This window comes from Lepidochelys kempii, chromosome 3 (genome assembly GCF_965140285.1).
Source record: "Lepidochelys kempii isolate rLepKem1 chromosome 3, rLepKem1.hap1, whole genome shotgun sequence".
Lineage (NCBI taxonomy): Eukaryota > Metazoa > Chordata > Testudines > Cheloniidae > Lepidochelys > Lepidochelys kempii.
Genome location: NC_136382.1, coordinates 87367264 through 87392225, shown reverse-complemented (window position 1 = coordinate 87392225; position 24962 = coordinate 87367264). Strand labels below are relative to the sequence as shown.

The following is a 24962-nucleotide window of genomic DNA, read 5'->3' as shown; positions in this document are numbered from 1 at the left end:
CCAGTTCCCTCAGCCTCTCCTCAAAAGTCATGTGCCCTAGCCCCCTAATCATTTTTGTCGCCCTCCAGTGGACTCTCTCCAATTTGTCTTCATCCTTTCTGTGGTGGGGGGCCCAGAACTGGACGCAATACTCCAGATGTGGCCTCACCAGTGCCGAATAGAGGAGAATAATAATTTCCCTTGATCTGCTGGCAGTGCTCCTACTAATGCAGCCCAATATGCTGTTAGCCTTCTTGGCAACAAGGGCACACTATTGACTCATATCCAACTTCTCATCCACTGGAGGAGAGGCTGAGAGGGTTGGGAGTCCTCCCCCAAACAAAATCTCTCTTTAGGAGAGACAGATTCCCAAAACTGGCCTTGAATCTCACATTAGTCTTTTGTCTATATACCTACGTTATTTGGGAAACAAACATCTGACAAAATCAGGCAGTGTTGGTGGGTGCGTAGGAACAAGCAGCTTGAGACTCAGCAGAATGTTTTATGGGAGTCTTACAAATGTACATAATTTATGGCAATTTGATTGCACCAGATGATGGAGAAATATGGGCTAGATATTAATCTCTTATTCTGCAATTCTCAAAATACCAATAAGGGCAGCCCTTCATGTCAAACACCTTTTAAAATATCATTTTATATGCTGAATGGACCTACACAACACTTTCATCGGGAAGAGGCAAAAAAGATGTTTGTACTGCACACCCGCACACATGCATGTGGATTTAAAAAAATTACTAATCTTGTGCTCGCATGGTTTATTCATAGGGAAATCAAGCATCAAGCAAAGGCCTACTGGTACAGAAGGAAACCATGGCGACCATTAATCACGCTACTCAACTTGTGCAGCAACTCGGCAATATGAGGGACAATATCCAAGGTAAATAAAATTTTTCTGGTTCAGCTTAGTGTCAAGAATATATCAATAAAATCTCCACTGAAGAAATGTCATAGCACCAGAAGTACGGTTATAAAACCATCAGACATCAGGTTTTAACAGAATATGATGCCAGGATGAAAATTTGTCTCTCTCAACAAGCTATTGTGGCCAGTGTGTCAGGTATCCTCCATTATAGAATGCTGCGCTTCTTTTCTCTCCCTCCTGACATCTCCCTCAGGAAGTTAAATCTCAGGTCAATTACATATGAAATCAATTATTTTGTGAAATATTAAAAGATTATACAGGCTGTAGTTTGTATGTATGTATGTATGTATGTTGGTTTGTTTGTTTGTTTGTTTGTTTTTGATCTCAATTAAATAGAGTGGATGCCCAGATACTATAGTGACCGAGGCTATGTAACTAGCTAGGTAGACAGAGACAAACAAAAGCTTTCCCGCATTGACCCATTACAGAGAATTTTAGTTCTTTATCATGGCAGCACTAAAGTAGAATCTGTCTGTAGAATCTGTCCCTAGAATCAAATTTTATTTTAAAAGTAACTTTCTACAAAGTTTCTATATGGAAAGATCATTGTGATTTTTAGAAGAATTGTGTCAATAAAATTACAAGATATTTAAAACCAAGGATGAAATCCCAGCCCCACTGGCAGTGGGAGTTTTGTCATTAACCTCAGTGGAGCCAGGATTTCACCCCATTTTATAAATCTATTTTTTCATCATGGTTTTTCGTTGCTTCTGATTTCGGGAGACAGCATGGTCTAATGGATTGAATACGAGACTGGACATCCTAAATTCGAATCCCACCTCTGCCACTGACTTAGTGAGTAGTCTTTGGTTAGTCATTGAGCTTTATTGGCCAGCTTCTTTGTTCTGTTAGGGAAACTATACAATTTTCTCTCAGTGCAAATCTGCTACAAACGTGACAGACATGGCCAGTGGAGGAATTCACCCTGGCAAGGAGAGCCCTTAGATGACCTAGAGATACCATAATGGCTCCTACACCCTTGCCTACACTCTCAGAGCCTAGTGCAGAGAGTGTAACCAGAGCATCATTGCAATCCAGCAATCCTTGGTTACCATGACAGCTCTTGGAAGCCACTGGCAGCCAGTGCAGACTCTGCTGTAAACTCCATCAGGAGACAGTCCTAGCTCTGAGCCAGCTGGGGATTGGTGCCATCTTTGATGCCCTCCCCTCTGGTCTTGTGTTGAACTCAGCTTGGCCAAGGCAGAAAATCTGGCTTATTTTGTGTCTATTTCTTTGTTTTCAAAATGGTGTTATGACAGAGAGTCTGGGGACGTGCCCACAAGTCATATTTCCTGACAAAAGAACAGTGGTGGATTAACCACTGGGCCAAAGGGGCCCATGCCCAGGGGCCTTGTCCAACTGGAAAGCCCTGGAAAAAGGGGCTCTCCTGCACCCCAACCTACTCCGCCCACTTGGTGCTCTTGCCTGGGAGCACGGGAAGCCCCCGCGCCTTGACCCCACTCCCCAGCAGGAGCGCCGAGCAGGGAGGCAGGGTGTGGCAAGCCCCCACACCCTGATCCCACTTCCCCGGTCGGAACGCTGGGGGGAGGGAGGGAACTGCAGGCGAAAGGGGTGGGGAGGGGTCCCCACTTGCTCTGGCCCAAAGCCCCACAAAAGGGTAATCCAGCTCTTCAAAGGAAATAATTGCTTGGAGGGCTTGAACCAGAGGGGTAACTGAAACTAAATCCAACCAGCCAAGGTGGCATGTGAAAAGTGGCATCCAGGCTAAGTTGTTAAGTCTTTGCAAGACAGGTGTTAATTATTGTTAAAGGGTCTCTGTGTCTTCAGTGGTCCATCTCCTAGAGAAAGTGGAGAGTCCAAATCCTTGTATGTGTGTACATAGGTGGAGAAAAGTGTTTTGGAAAACAGGGGGTTATCCACTCTGGCTCCACGGGGGGGCTTGATAAAGAGGTTGGGTGTGGGAGAAAGACTCATCTTTAGACATCAGCATAATGCTGGCAAGCAGACCAGAATGGTCAGAGACAGAGGATTACTTTCAGCTATTTGCTTTTCTTTTTCTTCTCTGTAATTAAGTGGAGAATGCCTCATCTAGTTTAGCTGATGAGAAATGTAAATCTAGATATATTAAGCAAAGTCTCTGTCAGTTTAACTCCATTTTCTCTCATTTTTTAATAAATCTTGGTTTTGTTAAGATTCCTGTCATATGAGTTTCACACAGGCATCTCCAAAGGGAAAAGAACACTGTAACCTCTAAGCAGAGGTGCTGAAGGGTAAAGAGCTTCTCAAACGTAATTCCCCCTCCACTTGGTCTCAGTCAAGGGGACAGACAGAGGTTTCCACTCCAAGCCTGTTTTTATCTTCAGGCTGTGGAGTTTTCAATTTAGTTTGGATACAGATACTGCATTTCTGCAAAGAAACTTAGATTTTCTTTCTAAGACTCTTTCTCCTTTCTTCCAAAGAAAACATTGCCTTCAGTGAATGAAAGTACAGTTTTGTAAACTCACTGACTATTCCAAAATGTCATAAGCTGTTACTGCGATACTATCTCACATCAGGCAAACAATATAACAAGCCTTAAGGTCTCCCAAAACTAGCAGAGTGCAACAAGGGGACTCTTCAGATTAAAATGTTGTGACAAGCAGTCACCTACTGTCTTGGAGTCCAACTCATCTGTGAACTGACTCCAACAAGAAACAGCAAAACAAGAATTAATCTGCAAACTGGACACCATTAAATTAGGCTTGAATAAAGACTGGTAGTGGATGAGTCATTACACTAACTAAAAACTATTTCCCCATGCTAATTTCCCCCCTACTGTTACTCCCACCTTCTTGTAAACTGTTTGAATGAGCCATCCTAATTATCACTACAAAAGCTTTTTTTTCTCCTGCTGATAATAGCCTACCTTAACTGGTCTTGTTAGAGTTGGTATGGCAACCCCCATTTTTTCATGTTCACTGTGTATATATATCTTCCTACTGTATTTTCCACTACATGCATCTGATGAAGTGGGCTTTAGCCCACAAAAGCTTATGCTCAAATAAATTTGTTAATCTCTAAGGTGCCACAAGGACTCCTCGTTCTTTCTGACTGTCTAGAGATGTAGATAACACTTCTAAAATCTATCTTTGTTTAATACTATTGCAATAACAGCATTCTCACCAGCAATATGCCATTTTATACCTTCCCAGATGAAGAAATAACTTTTTGATTTAGGGACTAAGAGACTATTTGCATTTTCAAGAGTTTTTATTAGCAGTAATAGAGACAAGTAACAACAGTGAGCATCTTCCCAAGCACAACTGCACTGAGGAAAGACATTCTAGTCAGAGATTATTATCTCTATTCCAGAATATTGATGGCACCTTCCTATCACATGGACACATAAAACTGAGATTAAACCATTTGCAGCTTCTCCTTTTGTATCTACAAGAAGCAATAAAAAACAAATGAAATATACTTGAAAGCTTTCCTGTTCTCTGTGCCATAAAGGCCAAAGCTCTATCTTACAGCACATTTACGTTACTCAAGCATTGACAGGCCAAAAAGGAAAACTGCATGCGATACCAGTATGTAAATACTGATTTAACCTGACCTTTGAACATCCCCTTTCCAGTCAGGGTTGGTATAGATCAATACTTGGGTAGGGGACATTTATGAAACATCTCTGTGCTCTAGAAAGTGGTTTAAATGATGCAATTGGGGGCACTCTTCCCTCTATATCGGTACTGAATGGGTGCCTAAAATTTTGAGGGGTATTATAAAGTAGGAAGTGCCCTTCTTCAGACGAGACCTAAAACTGAGATCACGACCAGTTGTGGGTATTAGGAGTTCCATGGCACCTTTTGAAAAGAAGTGGTGTTAAGTACAACGTCATTGTCCTGTCCAAACACCAACTACTTGGGTTCGCCAACTAGTATTTCAATTTCTTGGGTATCAGAGTAACAGCCGTGTTAGTCTGTATTTGCAAAAAGAAAAGGAGTACTTGTGGCACCTTAGAGACTAACCAATTTGTCTGAGCATAAGCTTTCGTGAGCTACAGCTCACTTCATCGGATGCATACTGTGGAAAGTGTAGAAGATCTTTTTATACACACAAAGCATGAAAAAATACCTCCCCCCACCCCACTCTCCTGCTGGTAATAGCTTATCTAAAGTGATCACCCACCTTACAATGTGTATGATAATCAAGTTGGGCCATTTCCAGCACAAATCCAGGTTTTCTCTCTCCCTCCCACCCCTCCACCCCCACACAAACCCACTCTCCTGTTGGTCAGTCCTCGCCTACAGACAGCCCCCCAACCTGAAGCAAATACTCACCAGCAACCACATACCACACAATAGAACCACTAACCCAGGAACCTATCCTTGCAACAAAGCCCGTTGCCAACTGTGCCCACATATCTATTCAGGGGACACCATCACAGGGGCTAATAACATCAGCCACACTATCAGAGGCTCGTTCACCTGCACATCCAACAATGTGATATATGCCATCATGTGCCAGCAATGCCCCTCTGCCATGTAGATTGGTCAAACTGGACAGTCTCTACGTAAAAGAATAAATGGACACAAATCAGATGTGTCCAAATTCTTGACATCTGATTTGTGTCCATTTATTCTCCAACTGGTTTATGAATGTTATAATTCTTGACATCTGATTGCCAACTGTGCCCACATATCTATTCAGGGGACACCATCACAGGGCTTAATAACATCAGCCACACTATCGTTCACCTGCACATCCACCAATGTGATATATGCCATCATGTGCTAGCAATGCCCCTCTGCCATGTACATTGGTCAAACTGGACAGTCTCTACGTAAAAGAATAAATGGACACAAATCAGATGTCAAGAATTATAACATTCATAAACCAGTCAGAGAACACTTCAATCTCTCTGGTCACGCGATTACAGACATGAAAGTTGTGATATTACAACAAAAAAACTTCAAATCCAGACTCCAGCGAGAGACTGCTGAATTGGAATTCATTTGCAAATTTGATACAATTAACTTAGGCTTGAATAGAGTTTGGGAGTGGCTAAGTCATTATGCAAGGTAACCTATTTCCCCTTGTTTTTTCCTTCCCCCCCCCCCCCCCCGAGGTTCTTGTTAAACCCTGGATTTGTGCTGGAAATGGCCCACCTTGATTATCATACACATTGTAAGGAGAGTGGTCACTTTAGATAAGCTATTACCAACAGGAGAGTGGGTTTGTGTGGGGGTGGAGGGGTGGGAGGGAGAGAGAAAACCTGTATTTGTGCTGGAAATGGCCCCACTTGATTATCATACACATTGTAAGGAGAGTGATCACTTTAGATAAGCTATTACCAGCAGGAGAGTGGGGTGGGGGGAGATATTTTTTCATGCTTTGTGTGTATAAAAAGATCTTCTACACTTTCCACTGTATGCATCCGATGAAGTGAGCTGTAGCTCACGAAAGCTTATGCTCAAATAAATTGGTTAGTCTCTAAGGTGCCACAAGTACTCCTTTTCTTTTTGCAATTACTTGGGTAGTTACTTTGGATAGTGAGCATTAAACTTTAAGCTCATGCTCAAATAAATTGGTTAGTCTCTAAGGTGCCACAAGTACTCCTTTTCTTTTTGCGAATACAGACTAACACGGCTGTTCCTCTGAAACCTGTCATTAAACTTTTTTGTTTATTGCCCTATTATGTAGTACTGGTGCGCACTGTTGAACAGCTACTAGGCTTCACTCTAGAGGACTCAGGGCTTAATGTAGCGCCAAAGAAGTGTCATACGCATAATCCCTGCATTCCTCCCTACCCTGCCTATCTTGTCATGTCCATCCATATGTCTTGGAAACCTAATACCTGTCAGCTTTCATCCCTTTCCTTCTGTCTCTTTTTCCATTTCTCTTTTTTCTCCTTTTGCTGTCTCTCTCATCTATCCTTTTCTTTCTCTCCTTTCTCTGTTGTATTTTTATCCTCTTCTCTTGTATGCCTCCCTTTTTTCTCTGCCTCCACAGACCATTTGTTATTCCCCCTCTCTGACAGAGCTAGAATGCCCTGGTGCTGTGCTTGATACGTACTTATGTCAGGGACTTGGCGATGGCTGAACTGACACATGTAAACATTCTGGTCGATTGCCCAAAATCATTTGTGCTATGTACACCCAAATGGTTCTGACATATTAAGGGGAGTTGTGGTAGAAGTTTGTGGATTGGTAAAGATAATTTATCAGGAAAGAAAATCCAAATGTGGATTAATATGTAGGCACTGGGAAACATTTGTGACAATCTGATAAACATGTTGTAAATAGACTAACTCATAAGACATAGTTCTGTCCACTAACTTCAGAAACAATCAGTGTCAGCTTTTCTCTGTGTCATCCCCATTTTACTCACCATCAACTTGACCTGGATTCAAACCAGGGCCCTAGGGACAAAAGTGTTTCAAAGAAATTCACTTCACTGTAACTATGTTGGAGTGACAATCTGTTTCTTTGTCCTCAGAAATCAGCAGCAAGATGAAATACTATGGAATCCAGCATGAGCTGAGCACTGAAGATATAATTCAGAAGCTGAACTTGGCAGAGGAGATGCTGAGGGAAATCCAGCATCGCAAGCCTTTCACCAATCAGAGGCTGCTTGCTGATGATGAGGCTGATGCTGCACAAGAGTGTGAGTTTTAGGTCTCCATCTATCTATGGATGTGTTTATTCTGATGGAAAGACATAGTATAGCAAACAATGTTCCAGTAGTAATCAGACCATGGTAACCAGCAGTGCTGAACCTATGTGCAGAGTGTGCTCATAGATGCTGACTGTAGTGGCTGGCCAGCTGGACTACTCATGGCTTAAGGATACAAAAGGATCTCTCAAAACTGGGTGACTGGGCAACAAAATGGCAGATGAAATTCAATCTTGATAAATGCAAAGTAATGCACATTGGAAAGCATAATCCCATTTATACATATGAAATGATGTACAATCCTATATGAGAATATAAGCGTGTACTAGGGTGGCTAACCCATGCCACCACCCATGTCGCCATGGCTACACTGCTGTTTTTAGTACACTCATTTGATCAAATCCAGTGTATATACATCTGGAAATTATACCTCCAGCTGCAGTGTAGACACATGCTTTGTGCCTCCAAACTTAGGCCAGGGTAACTCCATTGATTTCCGTGGGGTTCACCAGTATAAAACTGGAGTCACACAATGGTGAATCAGAGCCACAGTTAGCTCATTATTATTTCCAACCTGGCTTAGGTAATTTTGGGAATATTGCACCTTGAAGGGTAAGACAATAAGTACTCTTTCATTCAGAGAATGAAAGTATGAACTAGTTAGCTGAGACTGTAAACAAAAAACAATCCTGCCCATTCCATAATAAATCATTGTAATTTGAATTTTTTATGATGAGAAAGTTCAAGTGAGACAAGTTTTTTTCCCATTTAGAAGAATAGTTAGAAATAAAATCTAGCTAAGTGTCATAGGTGAGTACCCAAGCTCCCTGGGAGCAAATACGTTTTTAGTGATCCCTGATTAAGGACAGTCACTCAGGTCATAAAGTTGGTCTGATGCTGATATATGTAAACTCCATCAGAAAGAGCATACCCTGATCTTGAACTTTTTGGAAAATCACATGTAGCTAGATTGGTAACTCATGCTGTGAAGGGAGAGAACAAAGGAATGCAGAAAGATTAATCAATAACCTCTGACTCTTCTCTCAGTACTAAGGCGGGTGGAAGAGTGGGAGATGAGGTATAATGACACCAGATCTCTGTTTCCAATCGTATTGGACCAGCTCAGTGACTATAACATGAAGCTGTCAGACTTACAGGAGGCTCTGGACCAGGCTCATGACTATGTCAGGCAAACGGAGGATACAAATAAGAAAAATGCTGGCAAACTCCAAGAGAATGAGGTACTGTGCAGCAGCATGTATATTGTAAGTGTGTCTGTGAGCAACACATTTTCACTGACAAGGACATTTTAAATGTTGGATTCTAAAGATGTATAGCTACAGAAATGACAGTGTAGAACTTTTCCTCTATGTGAGTTTCTGTATTGTGGTTTGATGCTATCATCACCAGAGGGATTGCTGTCTAATGGCTAACACACAGAAATGGGAGTCCAGACTCCTGGATTCTATTCCCAGCTCTGCAGTTGTTAAGGTGTGTCACCTTAGGTAAGTTCTCTACCTTTCTGTGCTTCTGTTTTCTCAGATGACCCTAACTTCGTAGCCCTGGCCCATGGACCACAGTGAAAAATGTAAATTGGTCCATTCTGCAGCATGAATTTGACACTCTTAGTCTAGATGTAAGCTAAGTGATAATAAAAGTCAGCTGCTATCCAGAGCTACAGAAGATGAAGACATGGTCTCTGCCCCAGGGAGCTAACCAAGACACAGGCTTGACAGCTTAAACCTATCTGAGATACATTGCAATAAACCCATGGCAAGGATTTCATGGCTCACCCTTCACTGCACAACGTGGCTACTCTTAATTTAATGGGGGTAATCAGGATTCAACCCAGATCTTCCTGTTTCAGAAGCACAAGGCCCCCGCAGTGTAACTAAAGTATTATAAGTATAGGTCCTATATAAAAACAAAGCAGTTTGTTTTTGTTCCATTCAGCAACAGGCAGTGGTGTGTACACATACACACACACACGTTCAGATTAAGATCCACATTTCAAGCAGCCTCGAACACCCACTCTTCACACACACACACACACACACACATTCACAGTCCATGAAGGGGAAAATTGGAAGTAAAAGCCCAAGGAAAGCCTCCTCTCCTGCAGGCTAGAGACAGGAGATAGCTGTCAATGGAGAGCCAGGGAATAGCAAGGCCTCTGGGCAGTTGGAGGGAGGGAAGGCACTAGGCAGGGAGAAGCCACACAAGGGAGTTCTTGCCTACAGATTTGTGTGTCCAGTTTTTATGTGTTTAAGGATGAATTTTCACCCTTTAAGTGTCACACATGTATTGGGGGTGGACAGAGGAGTTCAAAAATCAGACAGCAACCAAAAAACATGATTTGTCATGTTGTTTTTTTTAAAACCTTATGATTTTTAGGTCAGTCTCGTGCTTTTTTTTTTTTTTAATTTATTCCAACTCATGGTTTTTGAACTTTTGGGGTTGGCAATATTGGCAACTTGAACTTGATGTCAAAGGTAAGAAAACACCAACATAGATGATCAAAGAGAGGAACAACATGGTCACAGGAACCAGATTTTAAATCACAGCATTTGGTATTAAATAAAATGAGGAAGATAAGGTGCAGAAATTCCCAGAAAGAGAAGTTTTCTTGGTAAAAAGGAGATTTCTAAGGCCAGTCCAAGGTTTTAAGTGTAGGGATGCTGTGGAACTGGTGGACTTGAGAGATGTTTTAGGAAAAGAAGCACCAGATACATGTACTTGTTTTAAACAAATGTCCAGGAGAACAGCGCAGTGAATCAGATCATTATTTTATTCTTCCTTTCTGACTTTTATTATCGCTAAATAGTATGTAGCTAAGGACTTAGTATTTTCTTTCAATAATTAAATATAAAATCAGGCATTCAGTTTTTGTGAATTGCTCTATAAGAAGCTTGGGATTCTCATGTACAGAATCTCCTTTGTTCCTCTCTTCCTTTGTTTTATAATTACAGTGCAGAAGCAGATCTGCAGCTTATCTCATAATCATGAAGTGAAGGCTGAAGTATGTTGGATGTGGTCATAATTGTTCTTTGCTTTTAACCATTGTTTGAGTTTCATTACTTTCCACAATTAAGGCAGCTGCTGTACCAAAGAGAACATTCACATTACTCTTATTATTGCTATGAAAAACAGATCTCTAATTTGTATGTAGAAAAAAACCTTCAAGTCCAAACTAATCTACATGCCACTGTGAAAAGTCCATATTTTATTTGTCTTTGTACTGCCAGAGCACTGTTCTGATGGTTTAGTAGGGGTGGTTCATTCCAATAATTGCTCAAACTGTAATATAAAATGAAATTTATTTTTGTAAATAAAGGCCCTAGTCCTCCATGAGGACAAGCCAAACTGAAAATGTCATATTACAATATGCAACTTGAGAAGTGTGAGCAAAATTTGGTCTTAGCTTTTTTCCCATTTAATTAATATTATCTGTTCATTTGTTTTACCAGTATAACTGTAGTGTTCGTATTAACAACATACCAGAGAACATGAACACTGCATTTTACCAATGCACAAAACATTTCTGAATGTGGATTTATTTTTTTCTGCAGAAGCAACAGGAGAAGGTGAAGGAGCAAACTGATGATGTGAACAGTATTCTGCTGAGTGCCAGAGATACTTTAGTTGAGCCACAGCAATTCAGCACAGAATTAAGTGATGTGATAAAGGTAGGTGCCTGATTGTATGACCTGTTGTATGACCTGTTTAAATGCTGTGCTTGCTTTTTTTTTTAACAAGTCAGGTATTCAAAACATCAAACTTGTAGAACGCTTTCTACATAGCATTGCTGACATACTGACAAATATTCCAATAAAACCTAATAATTTCTGCCACAGTCAAAATATTTGTAATGAAATTTTACTGCCACAGAAAAATGATGTTATTTTAAGAGTACCCTATTAGGGATAGATTTGAGTTAAGCCTTTTTTCATGCATTTCTCAGTTACTTCACAAGGGATGCCCAGTCAAGAGACCAGAAGATGCACTGAGCAGAGAAATGTTCTGTCTGTTAAAGAAAAAGCCCCACACAAACCCTTTTGTCCATTTCAGGCAGAAGGCAGGAACAGGTTAAAGACCCTGAATCTCAATTTAGAGATAAGCAGTTGTTGGAATTTGATGTTTATACACCCAATCTACAAATCCTCTTAAAAGTCAATTACTCTGTGAAGCAGTGGAGTGAGGAAGTAAGGATTAATGTTTCATGGTGTAAAAAAGGTTGATCCTTTTTGTTTCAACACTGAAAATAGACGAGGGTGGTCAGAAAATGCCAATCATTTTTGTGAGAAGAGGTTTTTTTAACATTTTCTGGAATTTGTTTGTCTTTTTTATGAAAACCTGAAGCAATCTAAGAAGAGGTTTCTGATAACCAAACACTGAAGAACTTTACTCCAAAAAATTTAGTTTCCATTTTTTATAGAAATGAAAACTTTTTTGACCACAATTTTGGTGGAAATTTTTCATTCTGGTTATTTATTTTATTTTATTTTTAACAAACAAAATTGAAACAGAAATTTTTCATTTTGGTTAAAAAATCACTTTTCGTTGATAAACTGATTTAACGAAAGGAACCCCACACAACAACAACAACACAGCAAAACAAGAAACCCCCCCAAAAAACGTGACCTGCAGTAAGCATAATCTTTTTCATGTTGTGATACAATATGTACATGTGGCTCTATTTGTATACCAGTTACCTTGCAAATATTTCATACAACAGGTGTTTACAGTTTGTTTTTCTCTCTTAATTCGTAAGTATAAAGGTAACAAATTGCAGGAAGGAAAGTGGCATGAAAATGAGTGTCAAGCAGCTCATTTGCTGTTAAGAGAGGCTCTTAACTCACTGTTCTATTCCATTCTTGTATCTTGTACACCGAGGCCACTATGGTTTAATGTTGATCTACAGGGCTTTAAGCAGGTGGATTACACACTGGAGAGGAGATGGTTGAAGACCTGTCTTATGTTGGGCCTTCTGTACAAGTATTTTATATGGCTGTCCAGAAGAGCTATGGCTGAGGCAAAGAGACATTACTTGTCCTCAGCCATAGGCACTATAAATAACCACTCATGAACTGTTGGTAGTCACAGTCTTCTGAATCCATGCTGCCATACCCATGAGTAGTCCCATCAGCCGGTCACTATAAGACGTTTCTTTGCAGATAGGATTCTTTAACCATAATTTTTTTCTTTCTAATTTAGGAAGAGCTACAGATACTGGCTTTTTGCAAAGAAACCTTTGTGAGAATTCCCCCACATAATCCCATCAGTGTCCCTCTGTAGAAAAGGGTTCAGAATATGTCCCCACCCCTAGCAGAACCCAGGGAATTCAATCCATAGGAACTACACTAGCAGGGAGACTTCCCTATGGCTACAGCTATAACCAGGAACCCCAAAGGGGCTATGCAGAAGACATAATAAGCCTGAGGCTTTATTACCTTTATGGTTACAGTCTGCTGGGAGTGCAAAGGTTGCACATGTATGGGGAGGTGGACAGTGCCTCAGAGGCAGATGAGCCCACCCCACCCTTCATTCTGTGCTGTGGATCCAGATGGGGTGAGCCCTTCAAGTGCAGATCAGTGGAGTACAAACTGTCTCTTTTATCCAACCTATTAAGCCTCAATTTCAGATGATTTCAGCTAATCACTGTGGCACTAATATCAGCAAAGGTAATGGAAGATGAGACCATCTCTCAAATGTGTTCATGTCCCATGTATCTATCCATTCTCCCTCTGTTTATGATATTTTGGCTTATTTTTCTCACTCTTCTCACTCCTCCCATTCAGTCACCTTGACCCCATCTATATTTTGCCTCCTTTTCAACTTCCTTCTTTTTCATCTGTTAAAATATATCATAGTTAAACTATATGTTACCTAAAAAACCAAAAAAACCCTGCACTGTTAGAGTAAAGAGGATATATTTGTTACTATTTTCAGATTCTTTCTATCCTTCCATATTTTGTTTAGAATGTGTCGGGGTTCTATGCAGAAATAGATGGCGCTAAAAAGGAATTACAAGAAAAACTAGCCAATTTGTCTCGATTTGATGATGGTTTGGTGCAGCAGGCTATGGAGTATGCACAGGAGCTTCAAAGACTTGCTGACGAGTTGGACCGGTAAATTTTAACTACAGCAGACTGTACGGCGCTAATTTTAAGGGCTGCTAGTCACACAGTTAGATAGGTAAACAGATGAGCAAAAAGATAGTACATTATATATACTAATTATAGATACACATTAAGCAAATCACTGTAAAGTCATATGTTCCAGGGATTATATCACAGTCTGTGAGAAAGTCTTTTAACTAGAGCTGGTCAATATTTTGTTTAATATTTTTGAATTTTATTTAATGTCAAAAATATTTATTTAAATTCCTTATGTTTTTTATTCACACATTTTTCAATCATTTCTTTATAATCCCAAAGTAACAGATATAAAGTAGATGACTGAGAAATAATATGATACTGGAAAATGTAAATGGGGATTTCAAAAATAGCTCATAAAATAAAATGGTTCATGTGAATAAGATGATTCACATAAAAAATTGCCTTACAGCTACACTCAGAGGTAGGATCTGCTGTAGTTTTGACTCAAACTGAGTGTACTATATCCAGTGGTGAGCTGGAGCCGGTTCACTAGAATCGGTTGTTAAATTTAGAAGCCCTTTTAGAACCGGTTGTTCCGCGAGGGACAACCGGTTCTAAAAGGGCTTCTAAATTTAACTGGCCAAAAGTGGCGCCTTAGGCGCCGACTCCACAGGTGCTCCAGTCCTGGAGCATCCAAGGGGAAAATTTAGTGGGTGCAGAGCACCCACCGGCAGCTCCCCACCCCACCCTCGGCCCCAGCTCATGTCCACTCCGCCTCCGCCTCCTCCCCTGAACGCGCCGCCCTGCTCTGCTTCTCCGCCCCCCCAGGCTTCCCGCGAATCAGCTATTTGCATGGGAAGCCGGGGTGGGCTGAGAAGCAAGCGGCGGCTTCCCGCTCAGGCCCAGGGAGGCGTTGGTGAGCTGGGGCGGGGGGGCGTGAGAAAGGCCACCTGCACCGCAGCAGGTAACCCATGGGGGCGTGCAGGGGAACCGCTCCCAACCCCAGCTCACCTCCGCCACCCTCGGCCTGAGCAGGAAGCCGCGGCCTGCTTCTCAGCCCTCCCCGGCTTCCTGCCGAACAGCTGATTCACGGGAAGCCGGGGGGTGGGAATGTGGAGAAGCAGAGCGGGACAGTGGGTTCAGGGGAGGAGGCGGAGGTGAGCTGGGGCCGGGTGTGGGGAGCTGGTGCTCTGCACCCACCAAATTTTCCCTGTGGGTGCTCCAGCCCCGGAGCTCCCAGGGAGTCAGCGCCTAAGGTGCCACTTTTGATGTGATCAGTGGGTGAGCGGCCACTCCCCTTGCTCCCGCCCTAGCTACGCTCCCCCGCCCCTAGGAGCCAGAGGGACCTGCTGGATGCTTCCTGGGAGCTGCCCCAGGTAAGCACCACCGGGACTCCCCACCTCGCCCCCTGGCAGGTGCCTCTGGCTCTTAGGGGTGGGGTGGACACCCACTACGGTGGCCCACAAGACCCTCCTGCCCGGTTCTGGGGGCAGTCAGGGGACAGGGGAGGGGGGTGGATAGGGCATGGATCCTGGGGAAGGCATCAAGGAATGCAGGGGGTTTGGATGGGGCAGGAGTCCTGGGGAGTGGGGGTGGGCAACGACCCCCTCGTGGGGTGAGGAGGGAACCCGTTGTTAAGATTTTGGCAGCTCATCACTGACTATCTACAGACTAACACGGCTGTTACTTTTAAACCTATAGTAATTTAAATACCAAATGGATGGTGTCAGGGTGAATTGGTCCAGTTGCATACATTAAAGGTGTCCCAAGCCTTTTTGTTCTGTTGAGAGATGATAAATACTTAGATTTTAACCAATATATACAAAAGTGATTTCTAGACAGATTGGAATTATGGTTTTATTTACAAATGTGATTATGTGTGAAAAAATACTATTGTAAGTGATTACTTGCAGAAAACACATTTACCAAATTCTGCTTTCAGTATCAAGTAAAGGTATTCTTGTGCATAAAGGTTTGCAGTATCAACCCTTAACTGCTCATCAAGTATCTAATTTAAATACATTTTAAGAGTTGTTTCTTAATATACTTAAGCCCTAGATAGGAGATTAAAATAGAGAAAAAAATTACACTGAAAGCCAGTGGTTTCTTATTCTAAAATTAAACAATGCAGAAACTTAAAATTGCCTGGTCTATAATTTTACATAAACTGGAACAGACCCCCACAAAAAACTGCTATGTTAGGTTTGAGAGCTACTAATTAATGGTATTGAAGTCATTTGAAAGAGAGTGCTTCCACGACAGGATGAAATGGATAGCTAGCACTTTCTCGAATACATGAGATCAGGAATTTAATACAAAGCAAACGGAAACCTTTATGGATGATGGAAATGTGACACTCTTACATTTGTTGGAAAGATTATTCTACAGTGAAAGTTTAATCCCTTAAAACATTTATTCTGTCTTCAAATCATGCCTTCTGGTTTTGTTGTTTTGCTTTGCTTGTCTTTATTTTGTTTAGTATAGTTTCATTTTGGTCTTTGGACACATTTAAGACGTTTCAGAAATCTTATGAGAGAGTCCAGTCTGGAGATGCAATAAGGCCCTGATCTGTCAATCATTTACATATATGATTAATTTGATTACTGAGAGTAGTCCCATTGAAATTATATGTTTGCAGGATTAGGCCCTAAATCTGGAAAGTTAGGATAAAGTGTGTTTGAGTTCCTCTCTGAACCAAACATAAACTATGAATTTTCATGGGTTTGTTCATCACCAAATATAAAAACCTATTGCAAGTAGATTGAGGTCATAAATTGATGTGTTAGATATAACTAGTAGCTATCTTATTTATTATATGAAACTGGAATATGTAAACTACACCTAAATGGTAGTCTTCATAAAAGCACTCACTGCTGGCCTCTCTCTACTCTCATTGGAGTCAATGGTAAAATTCCCATTGATCTCAGCTGGAACAGAGTAGTTAGGTTATTGCTGAGTGTTTTTGAAAGTTCCAGCTAAATGGCCTAATTCCATCTTCACACATGTGAAAAATTCACCATGGAAATCAGATGGGAGTCAATGGACATGTATGGAAGCGAGAGTAGTATTTAGACCAAAGTTCCTGTGTCTCAAGATTTTACAAGTAAGAGATGTAAACAAATTATTTTTTTATTTTTTTCCTTTCTGTCCTTCTAACAGGAATTTACACAGTGTTGATACAAATGGGTTGGTACAAAAAGCACTAAATGCCTCAAATGTCTATGAAAATATTGCTACTTATATTGAGGAAGCTAATGAAACTGCATTACTGGCATTAAACACAACACACAGAGTCAGTGATGTAAGTAGTTTTCATAATGTTCATGTCTGCTTTGCACTGAATTAGGGTCCCAGCATGATGTTATAAGACTTTGGGCTCCTGGGTGTGAAGTAAAACCGAACTCTTCACCATTTGTCAATATAGCATTTTTGCAAGAATGGGGGCTTCATCCCTGTTGCCTGAACAAATTCCAAACTGGTTATTTACTTCTGCTATCCCAAATTTCCCTGGTAGTTTCATAAGAGTACAGTGGTGTTCTTCACTTCCTGTCCTAAACTGTTGTGTACTGTTGCTGTGTGCTGTTAAAATGGCTGCCATGTTTTGGCCCCAGAGAGGCTGCATTTCAGGAGTGGTTGAAGTGATAGATCAGAAGTGATGCAGAAGGTGGTGGTGATTAGACTCTGACCCCAATTTGGCAAAGCTGATAAAGCATATTCTTGATATGAGCATATACATAGTGCCATCCCTTATAAGCTCTTAAGCATAAGCATATGTCCCATTGACTTCAAGGGTAAAGTGTTTTGCTGAATCTGCTCCTATTGCCCTAGCATTGAGTCACTTAAATACTCTTAAGCTATCATTTACTTGCTCTACTAATGTGAAAAGGAATCTAAGTTGGTGTAACTTACGTGCCAAAGAGCCAGTAGAAAGCATGTGTTTAAGTAGTGTTCACCCTACTTTATAACTTACATCCACTTATATATCACTCCTGAATTTGGCCCAAATAGTTTGTAAGCTCTTTGGGATTCTGTGTGCTGTAAAGCAGTACTCAAGTTTAAGACATTATTAAGTATCACTTATAGTGTACTGCAAGTAGAATAGCTTTTAATGTGCAAGTTTTACACTGGATTGGATTTACAGCATCGTAAGTATGCACAGTATTTTGCAAAACATATAGGAGGACTTTGTCCCTGCCCTGCACAGCTTACAAATTCGTCCTTCAATACACTAGGCCGACCACCTATGTCTCGTCCAAGGGACTCCATCCTCTGGTCAGTGAGTCACTGAGGAGAGATTGCCACAGGTGTCATGGCCTGGGGAGCCTAACTTTGGAGAGGGAGTAAGCAGTTCTTGAAGCAGATTCCCCAACCCCTGCATATAAGAGCAAGCAACCTTTCTCTTATCTTGGAAGATTCACCCTCTCGTTCTCCTTTTTAGCCCAGTTTTGCTCCCATTGAAGCCAATGAAACTTTTGCCATCGACTTCAATGAAAGCAAGTTCCAGAAACAAAAAGCATCTTATGCATCTTCTATTTATCCCACAGCTTGCTCCATTCTTCCTCCCTAACAGGGGATGATCTCCCTAGTGGGGAACTGATGATGGGTACTTCTTCCTTCTCAGGGATAGTGTCTTGCAATCTGAATAGCATGATTATTGGTTAGGCCACATCTTAGTTGCCTAATATAGATAATATTTGTGCTATTCTGCAAATTTATTATTCAGTTCACTTGTATGGAGGAAATATATTCCTTTAAACTTCAGTTGCAACCTATAGAAAATTTGCATTTGAGCCATTTTTCTCATCCAATCACCCACTTTTTACTTTAGCAGAGAAAATGGAACAGCAGCAATTGGAAATTGTGAAATATTATGTCATCTAAAAGCAGACACAATAAAGAGATACATTTCATCAAGCAGATTCTGACTCTCTTTTTGAAATGAATTTGTAGGCTGTAGTTGGAATTGATTCTCAGATCATTTACCATAAAGATGAAAGCGAAAGGCTCCTCAATCAAGCCAAGGAACTACAAGAGACAGCAGATGCCAGTAAATATACATCCTTCCTATTGGTTTGGCTACTTCGCTGGTAATACGATAGCTCTGAATATGAAAAGAGATTTCAAAAGCACATCATTAAGGAGGAAATGCTGCTGCAACAGAATAACATATTGATCAAAGTTAGAATCCAATGTGTTAGAAAAGGAAAATTTTGAATAGCTAGTGTCGTACCAAGCTGATGAGAGTTTTCTGTTATTTACAGTGGGCACATTTTCAGGTGTATTAAAAGATTAAGGGTCTGATCCTGCAAACATGTATGCATTTGAGTAACTTTACTCATCTGAGTAGTCTCAGAGAGGTCAACACATTCATTTATGCGTTCATAAGTGAATGCAGTTTTGGGCCCTAAAATTCTAGTTAGGAATAAGATAAGATTTAAAAGATTCTGGCATTTTCTTCATTGAAAATAATGGAACTTCTATAAAACCAATGGAAATTACTGTTTTTATTTTTCAAGGCTTTGTGCTTTCCATAAAAACTCACCTTGAAGTTTGTACTGTAATATATTAGCACTTGTCCCAGGCAGTTATTGGCTATCAAAGTTCTTTTTGAGAGGTGATGTTTAATGAAGATAAGGAAGCAGTTTCCAGATTCTCCTGAGAAGACTCTTCCAGGAGAATGTTGAGCATCAGCTGGAAGATTGCTTAGCAATTTAGATCACCTGAAACCAACATCACTAGAATGCATGATATTAAAGTTAGTCAGGGGTAAACACTATAGTAACTAATGTTTGTTAAATGCACAGCAATATATCTGTGCAGTATAGTAACACTAAAGACAAGATTTTTTACGTGCCCTTTGAAATCACAGAGTTCAGTCGTTTTTTTCTGTTCTGTCCTCACAGGTAACGATTTAACAGTTGCAGACACTAGTCGCCGTATTGCTGGAACAATTGCCAGAAAGGATGCTCTGAAAAGCCGCTTGATGAAAGCCATGAAACAAATTCAATCAGTAGAGCAAGGTTGTAAGATAAATACATCGACTTTATCTTTACTATCTGACTATGAAATTTATAGTCAGATCCCCACTCTGATTAGCTCAAGCAGCATTTGACTGAATCTTTAAAAATAAGATTTCAAAAACAAGTCTGCCTTTAACCCATTCAAAATGTAGGAAAGATTCCTAGAAGTTCCCGATGAAGGCAGAAAATTAAGATAACCTGCAGTAAAACACACTGTCTCTCTGATGTGCACATTCTTAGCGATGGGGCACATAATATACACATAACTACTCCGAATGACATCTCATTAGTCATCACAGTCTTGTCACATGAGTCATTTAGGCAAAGCCAGAAACTTCACAAGGCACTTTTTGTCTCCCCAAATTGCAATTATGATGATATAATATAAAAGTTACAAGATGACACGTTTTATTTTTTCTCTTTTGTTCATTATTTTAAAAGAAAATAATGTGAAGACCTTTCCCATTAACAATGACAATGCAACAGCTCATTGTACAATGCTTTCCATAGCATGATGAGAGAACATATCCTATCATCTGAAGCTGCATTGACTTCTCTTGGCCTGCAGTTTACTAAAGGTTGCCGTCCATCACTTTATTCTTGACTTCATTACAGACTGGATACTCCATTAATTTGTAGACCTATTGCACTAATAATCAAAATGTAATTTAAGAGAATATTGTACTTGGCAGATTGAATACTTTGGTGGGATGCCACTGGCAATTTATGATTAGCTAGGTGTTCCCTTAATTCTTGAAATAAATAGAGGTCATGAGCATTCATTAGCATTTCCAGCTGTACTTTACCATGTCCTGAGGGCCATACATGTCCCAAAAGGAGCTGGGCAATAATTTTTCATCAAAACATTTTTCATTGAAAATGGCTTTTTGACTAAAAGTATGTTGTCATGTGAAAATTTCTGATTTAGTTGATATTTTCAGGGTTCTTGTTTTAAAATACTGGAAGAGAATGTCAGTCATCAAAAACTTTTCAGTATTTGTTTTTCTACAATAATCTGAAAATGTTCACCAAAAAAATTCAACAAAAAAATTTCATATTCTTTGACAATGTCACCAAAAATAAAATATGTTTTTAATCCATTCGAGTCCCAGAGCCTGGGATATACTAGCCATTACAAATCAAGCTCACTGAAAAGCTTAAAATGTAACAGTCAAAACGATCAGCCAAATGCAGTTGGTACATCTTAATCATTAATATAACAGCAAACAAGGGAGGGTTTTCAAATTCTTTGTGTAATTTGAAAAAATAATAAAACTAAGGTTTGTTTTTTACCTCTGTGTGAGGAAAGCTCCAGCACTGTTGAGGCAAAACGCTCATTAATCTTATTTTCATTTTCTGAAGCATTAGTCAGAAGTAGTGTACTTTAATAGTATTTATTACTGCTCATTCTCTATTCATATTACAGGTGATAATAGACAGCATTTGGACCAATTTAAACTCATTACTCAAGAGGCTGTCAATGCTACCATGGCAGTAACCCAGACTACTACCCCAATGGCTAAAAATCTGAAGAACTGGTCCGAGAACCTTCAGAACTTTGAACATGATGCTGTTGCTTATGACAGTGCTGTGGACTCAGCTGGGGATGCAGGTATACTAACTGTAACATGGCACTGAGACCCAATGTTACTTGGTGTTACTGTAGCAGGTATTCATTGCAAGCACTATAGTGTAAATGTAGATTGACAAGTGTCACCATTGAATATGGTATGAGTTGCTTTCCCTGTCACCTCACAGCATATTATATTACTATCTGCTCTAACTACTGGATAACATGTGCTTGAAAAATGACTCAACATTTTTGAGACTCATTGAAAGTCAACGGTGTCTTAGACTTTTGAAAATGGAACTTAGGCCCTTTTGAAAATTTTACTGCTTGTTAAATACATGTTACCAATTACTATTATGGTAGTGATGGTGGTGGTGACAATAGTGTTGGTGGTTTATTGTTATTGTAGCACCTATAGGTCAACCACAAACAGGGCCCCATTGTGCTAGGCACTACAGCCATAGAGAAGAAAAGTCCCTGCCCTGAAGAGATTACAGTCTAAATAAACAAGCAAGACAAAGGACAGGGGAAAGGGATATAACATACATGCAGAGTGATCAATGGGATGGATTGTAAGCATCATGTTAGTTCCCTAGTTTGTTTGGGGTTTTTTTTTGGGGGGGGGGGGGAGAAGTGGGCTGTTAGGAAGTGAAGGGATCAACTGAACAGAAAGACAAAAGAAGAAATAAAGAGGGACCATAGAAGGGAGGGAGGTAAAAGGGACAAGGAAAGGGGAAGAGGGAGGGCAGATGGAGTGAGGCTGAGGTCAAGAGACTGTGGGGGAGGGAGGGAAGGGAGATAGAAGACAGCCAATTAGCACAGAGAATTTCCAGAGTAAAACTGCAGAGAGCAGTCTCGTGATGTCATTGGTGTCCAACTGTGTCTACTGCAGTTGCTTCTGTGTTGGTAGCCAGCAGAGATTTTTACTGGCTCTGCCCAGGAGTTTCTTCACAGACTTCATGTGGGATTCTGGGCAAATCACTTAGGCCCAGATCCTCAAAGGTATTTAGGTGCTTAACTTCTATTGAAATCAGTGGAAGCTAGGTGCCTCAATACCTTTGAGGATCTGGGCCTTACTGGCTCTATGTTTCAGTTTCCCTGTCTGGGAAATGAACATAGTACTAATCTAACTCACAGGTGTGTTGTGAGGTTAAACCCATTGATGTTTGTAGAGCACTTTGACATGTTCCAAAAGAAGGTGTTACGTGAGAGCAAAGCTGCTGTTGTTATTCATATTGGAGTAGCACCTAGAGGCACCAAAAAATCTTATAGTACTCAGCACTGATTCTGCATACTGTTGCATACAGGCAGATACCTGCACCTACACAGAGCCCTGGTGAAGTGAATGGGGCTCTATACAGGTGCAGAGGTCCACCCACATGGAGCAGCTTGCAATATCAGGACCTTTGCTTAAGAGAAGAAGCAACATGGGTGATGCAAACAAATACTAGTGAGAGGGAAGGAATGCAAATTGAATTCCACTCGTACAAAAACAGTGTTATGCAGTGGGGAATTGGGCTTTTAGTTTCCTTTCTAATTGCAGTGAAGAATCTGACAGAGGTCATCCCTCAGCTCCTGGATAAACTGCGTACAGTAGACCAAAAGTTGCCAGCAAACAACATTTCTGCCAGCATTCAACGGATCAGGGAGCTAATTGCTCAGACTAGGAGTGTAGCAAGCAAGGTAAAACACTTGGATCAGACATTCGATTATGAGTGATAATGATCAAATGCATCTTATTAACAACTCCATTTCCCTGAGCTAGATTCCAGGTCTGAATCTTGTTATCTCTCCCTAACAACTGGATGAGCACAGTACAGTGGTAGCAGTTAAAATCTTTAGAGTTGGTACATGCAAATAATTAACATGGTATTCATGGCAGAATATGATGGTAATGTTAATTAGCCAATATGATAATGGTGGTCACTGCAGCAGAATCATTTAAAGCTAAAATGATATTTACTATTAGTTTATTATTCAATTGCAAACATTAATTATGAGCAGCAGCAATTGTGATCATTTCAATGAAAACCATTGTGAGTTCACAATATTTCTTTTTGTTAAAAAAGGCCTTTTTCACATAAGAAAATCTGTACTATACTAATACCATGGTGACATTAATTGCAACAACAAAAGCGTAGAGATATTTCTGGCAAACACTTTATAACAACAAGTGATGCTGAAAATGAAAATGATATATGCAATTGCATTTGGATGAATACTGAGAAGTCAGAAGATGAATACATCTGTACAGTGTTGAAATATTCTGGCTGTAATGGTGTACAGGGTCTTTAACACCCCCCCACACCCCCCCGAAGCATCGCTGCTCTGCTTCACCCTGCCCCAGGAAACATTTCTCTGAGCAGAAAAGAGCAGCGAGTATTAGACCAGCCATTAGACCAGGGTGAACCATTGAGATCTGGTCCTCCAGTAGCTAAAAGGGCGGGGACCAGCAACAGCCAATCAAGGCACAGCAGGCTAAAATAAAAGGAGCTGCCTGCTAGCAAAGCAATTCCTGGCAGAGCCAGTGGAGTGAGGAGGGACTCACTCTAGGCCACAGCCAAAGGAACCAGGCCAGACCAGTGTTCATTTCTGGCCACAATCAAGGGAACGTGTGCAGGAGGAACCCTGCTGGTTTAATTCTGGAGAAGGAATTAAGCCTCAGAAGGATCAGCAACCATTTGATTTATGATTGGCCCTGAATAGCAAGGAACTTCTATTTGAGTTTGTTGTACCCTGAAAAGGGGTTTGAACTGTGTGACCTGGCCACAGGACCAAGCCACAGAGTCTGACTGATAGCCTGCAGGGGGTGCAGGGAGCTGAAGAAAATGACAGTACTGTACCCGGACACCATGGGGGGAGGGGGACACTCAAAGAAGGAAGTGCAACCTACCATAAACATGGTACAGAAGAGGGATGCGAGACCCCCCTCTCAGCAAGGAGAGATGATGACACGGAATGATACCTGCACCCATCTCAAGTGTGTGATGTTAGTTATCCTGGATCTGCAGATGGATCAGCGGGGCCGCCAGCTGGGAACCACAGAGGCCTGGTATACCCTTTAACACTGTCCACCTAAACTGAATTGTCTACATTTGGTCCAAAAAACTAAAACTCAGTCAGGAACTACAATATTTGACTATTCCTTAAATATGTTTTAGTTTTAAAACATACAGTTCTTCAAAATGTAAAAATATTGCTTTAAATATGTTTAAAGGTATCATAAAATGAATGCTCTTGGCCTGATTAACCTCTCATTTATACCAGTTTTACACTAGTATAACTCCATTGACTTCAGTGGAGTAACTCCTGATTTAAACCAGAGAAAGGGAGAGGAGAATTAGGTCTATTTCTGAAGCAAAGAAATAAATGATTGGGAAATATTTTTTTTAAAATATGCAAGAAGTTTGTTGTGTACAGAATAATATTATAGCCCTGAAAAGAAAAGGAGTACTTGTGGCACCTTAGAGACTAACCAATCAGGGCTAACCAATAGCCCTGATTCAACAAGACACTGAATCATGTGCTTAAGTCCCATTGAAGCCCAGTGAAAGTTAATTATGTGTATTGTTGAATAGGGGCTTCAATGAAAGTAAAGAAAAAACTGACACCATTTCATCAGTATGTTTCCCTTTATCTTTCTACAGTGTGTTTCATTGATTTGCGTTGTTAAGAACATACAATCAATGCCATTGTCAGTATTAGTCAAGGAAGCTGTTGAGGGAGTAGGTTTGCAA

General features: G+C 40.6%; 1 protein-coding gene across 1 annotated transcript in view; it reads left to right on the top strand.

Moving 5' to 3' along the window:
* The window catches only part of LAMA4 (laminin subunit alpha 4), a 157270-nt gene that overhangs the window by 81301 nt on the left and 51007 nt on the right, over window positions 1-24962 (top strand). The window contains exons 9-18 of the mRNA XM_073337097.2: window positions 766-877; window positions 7361-7528; window positions 8585-8778; window positions 11107-11223; window positions 13517-13665; window positions 16795-16936; window positions 18586-18682; window positions 19539-19655; window positions 21082-21267; window positions 22769-22908. Coding sequence (XP_073193198.2) covers window positions 766-877; window positions 7361-7528; window positions 8585-8778; window positions 11107-11223; window positions 13517-13665; window positions 16795-16936; window positions 18586-18682; window positions 19539-19655; window positions 21082-21267; window positions 22769-22908 — 1422 coding nt within the window. The remainder of the gene's footprint in view (window positions 1-765; window positions 878-7360; window positions 7529-8584; window positions 8779-11106; window positions 11224-13516; window positions 13666-16794; window positions 16937-18585; window positions 18683-19538; window positions 19656-21081; window positions 21268-22768; window positions 22909-24962) is intronic.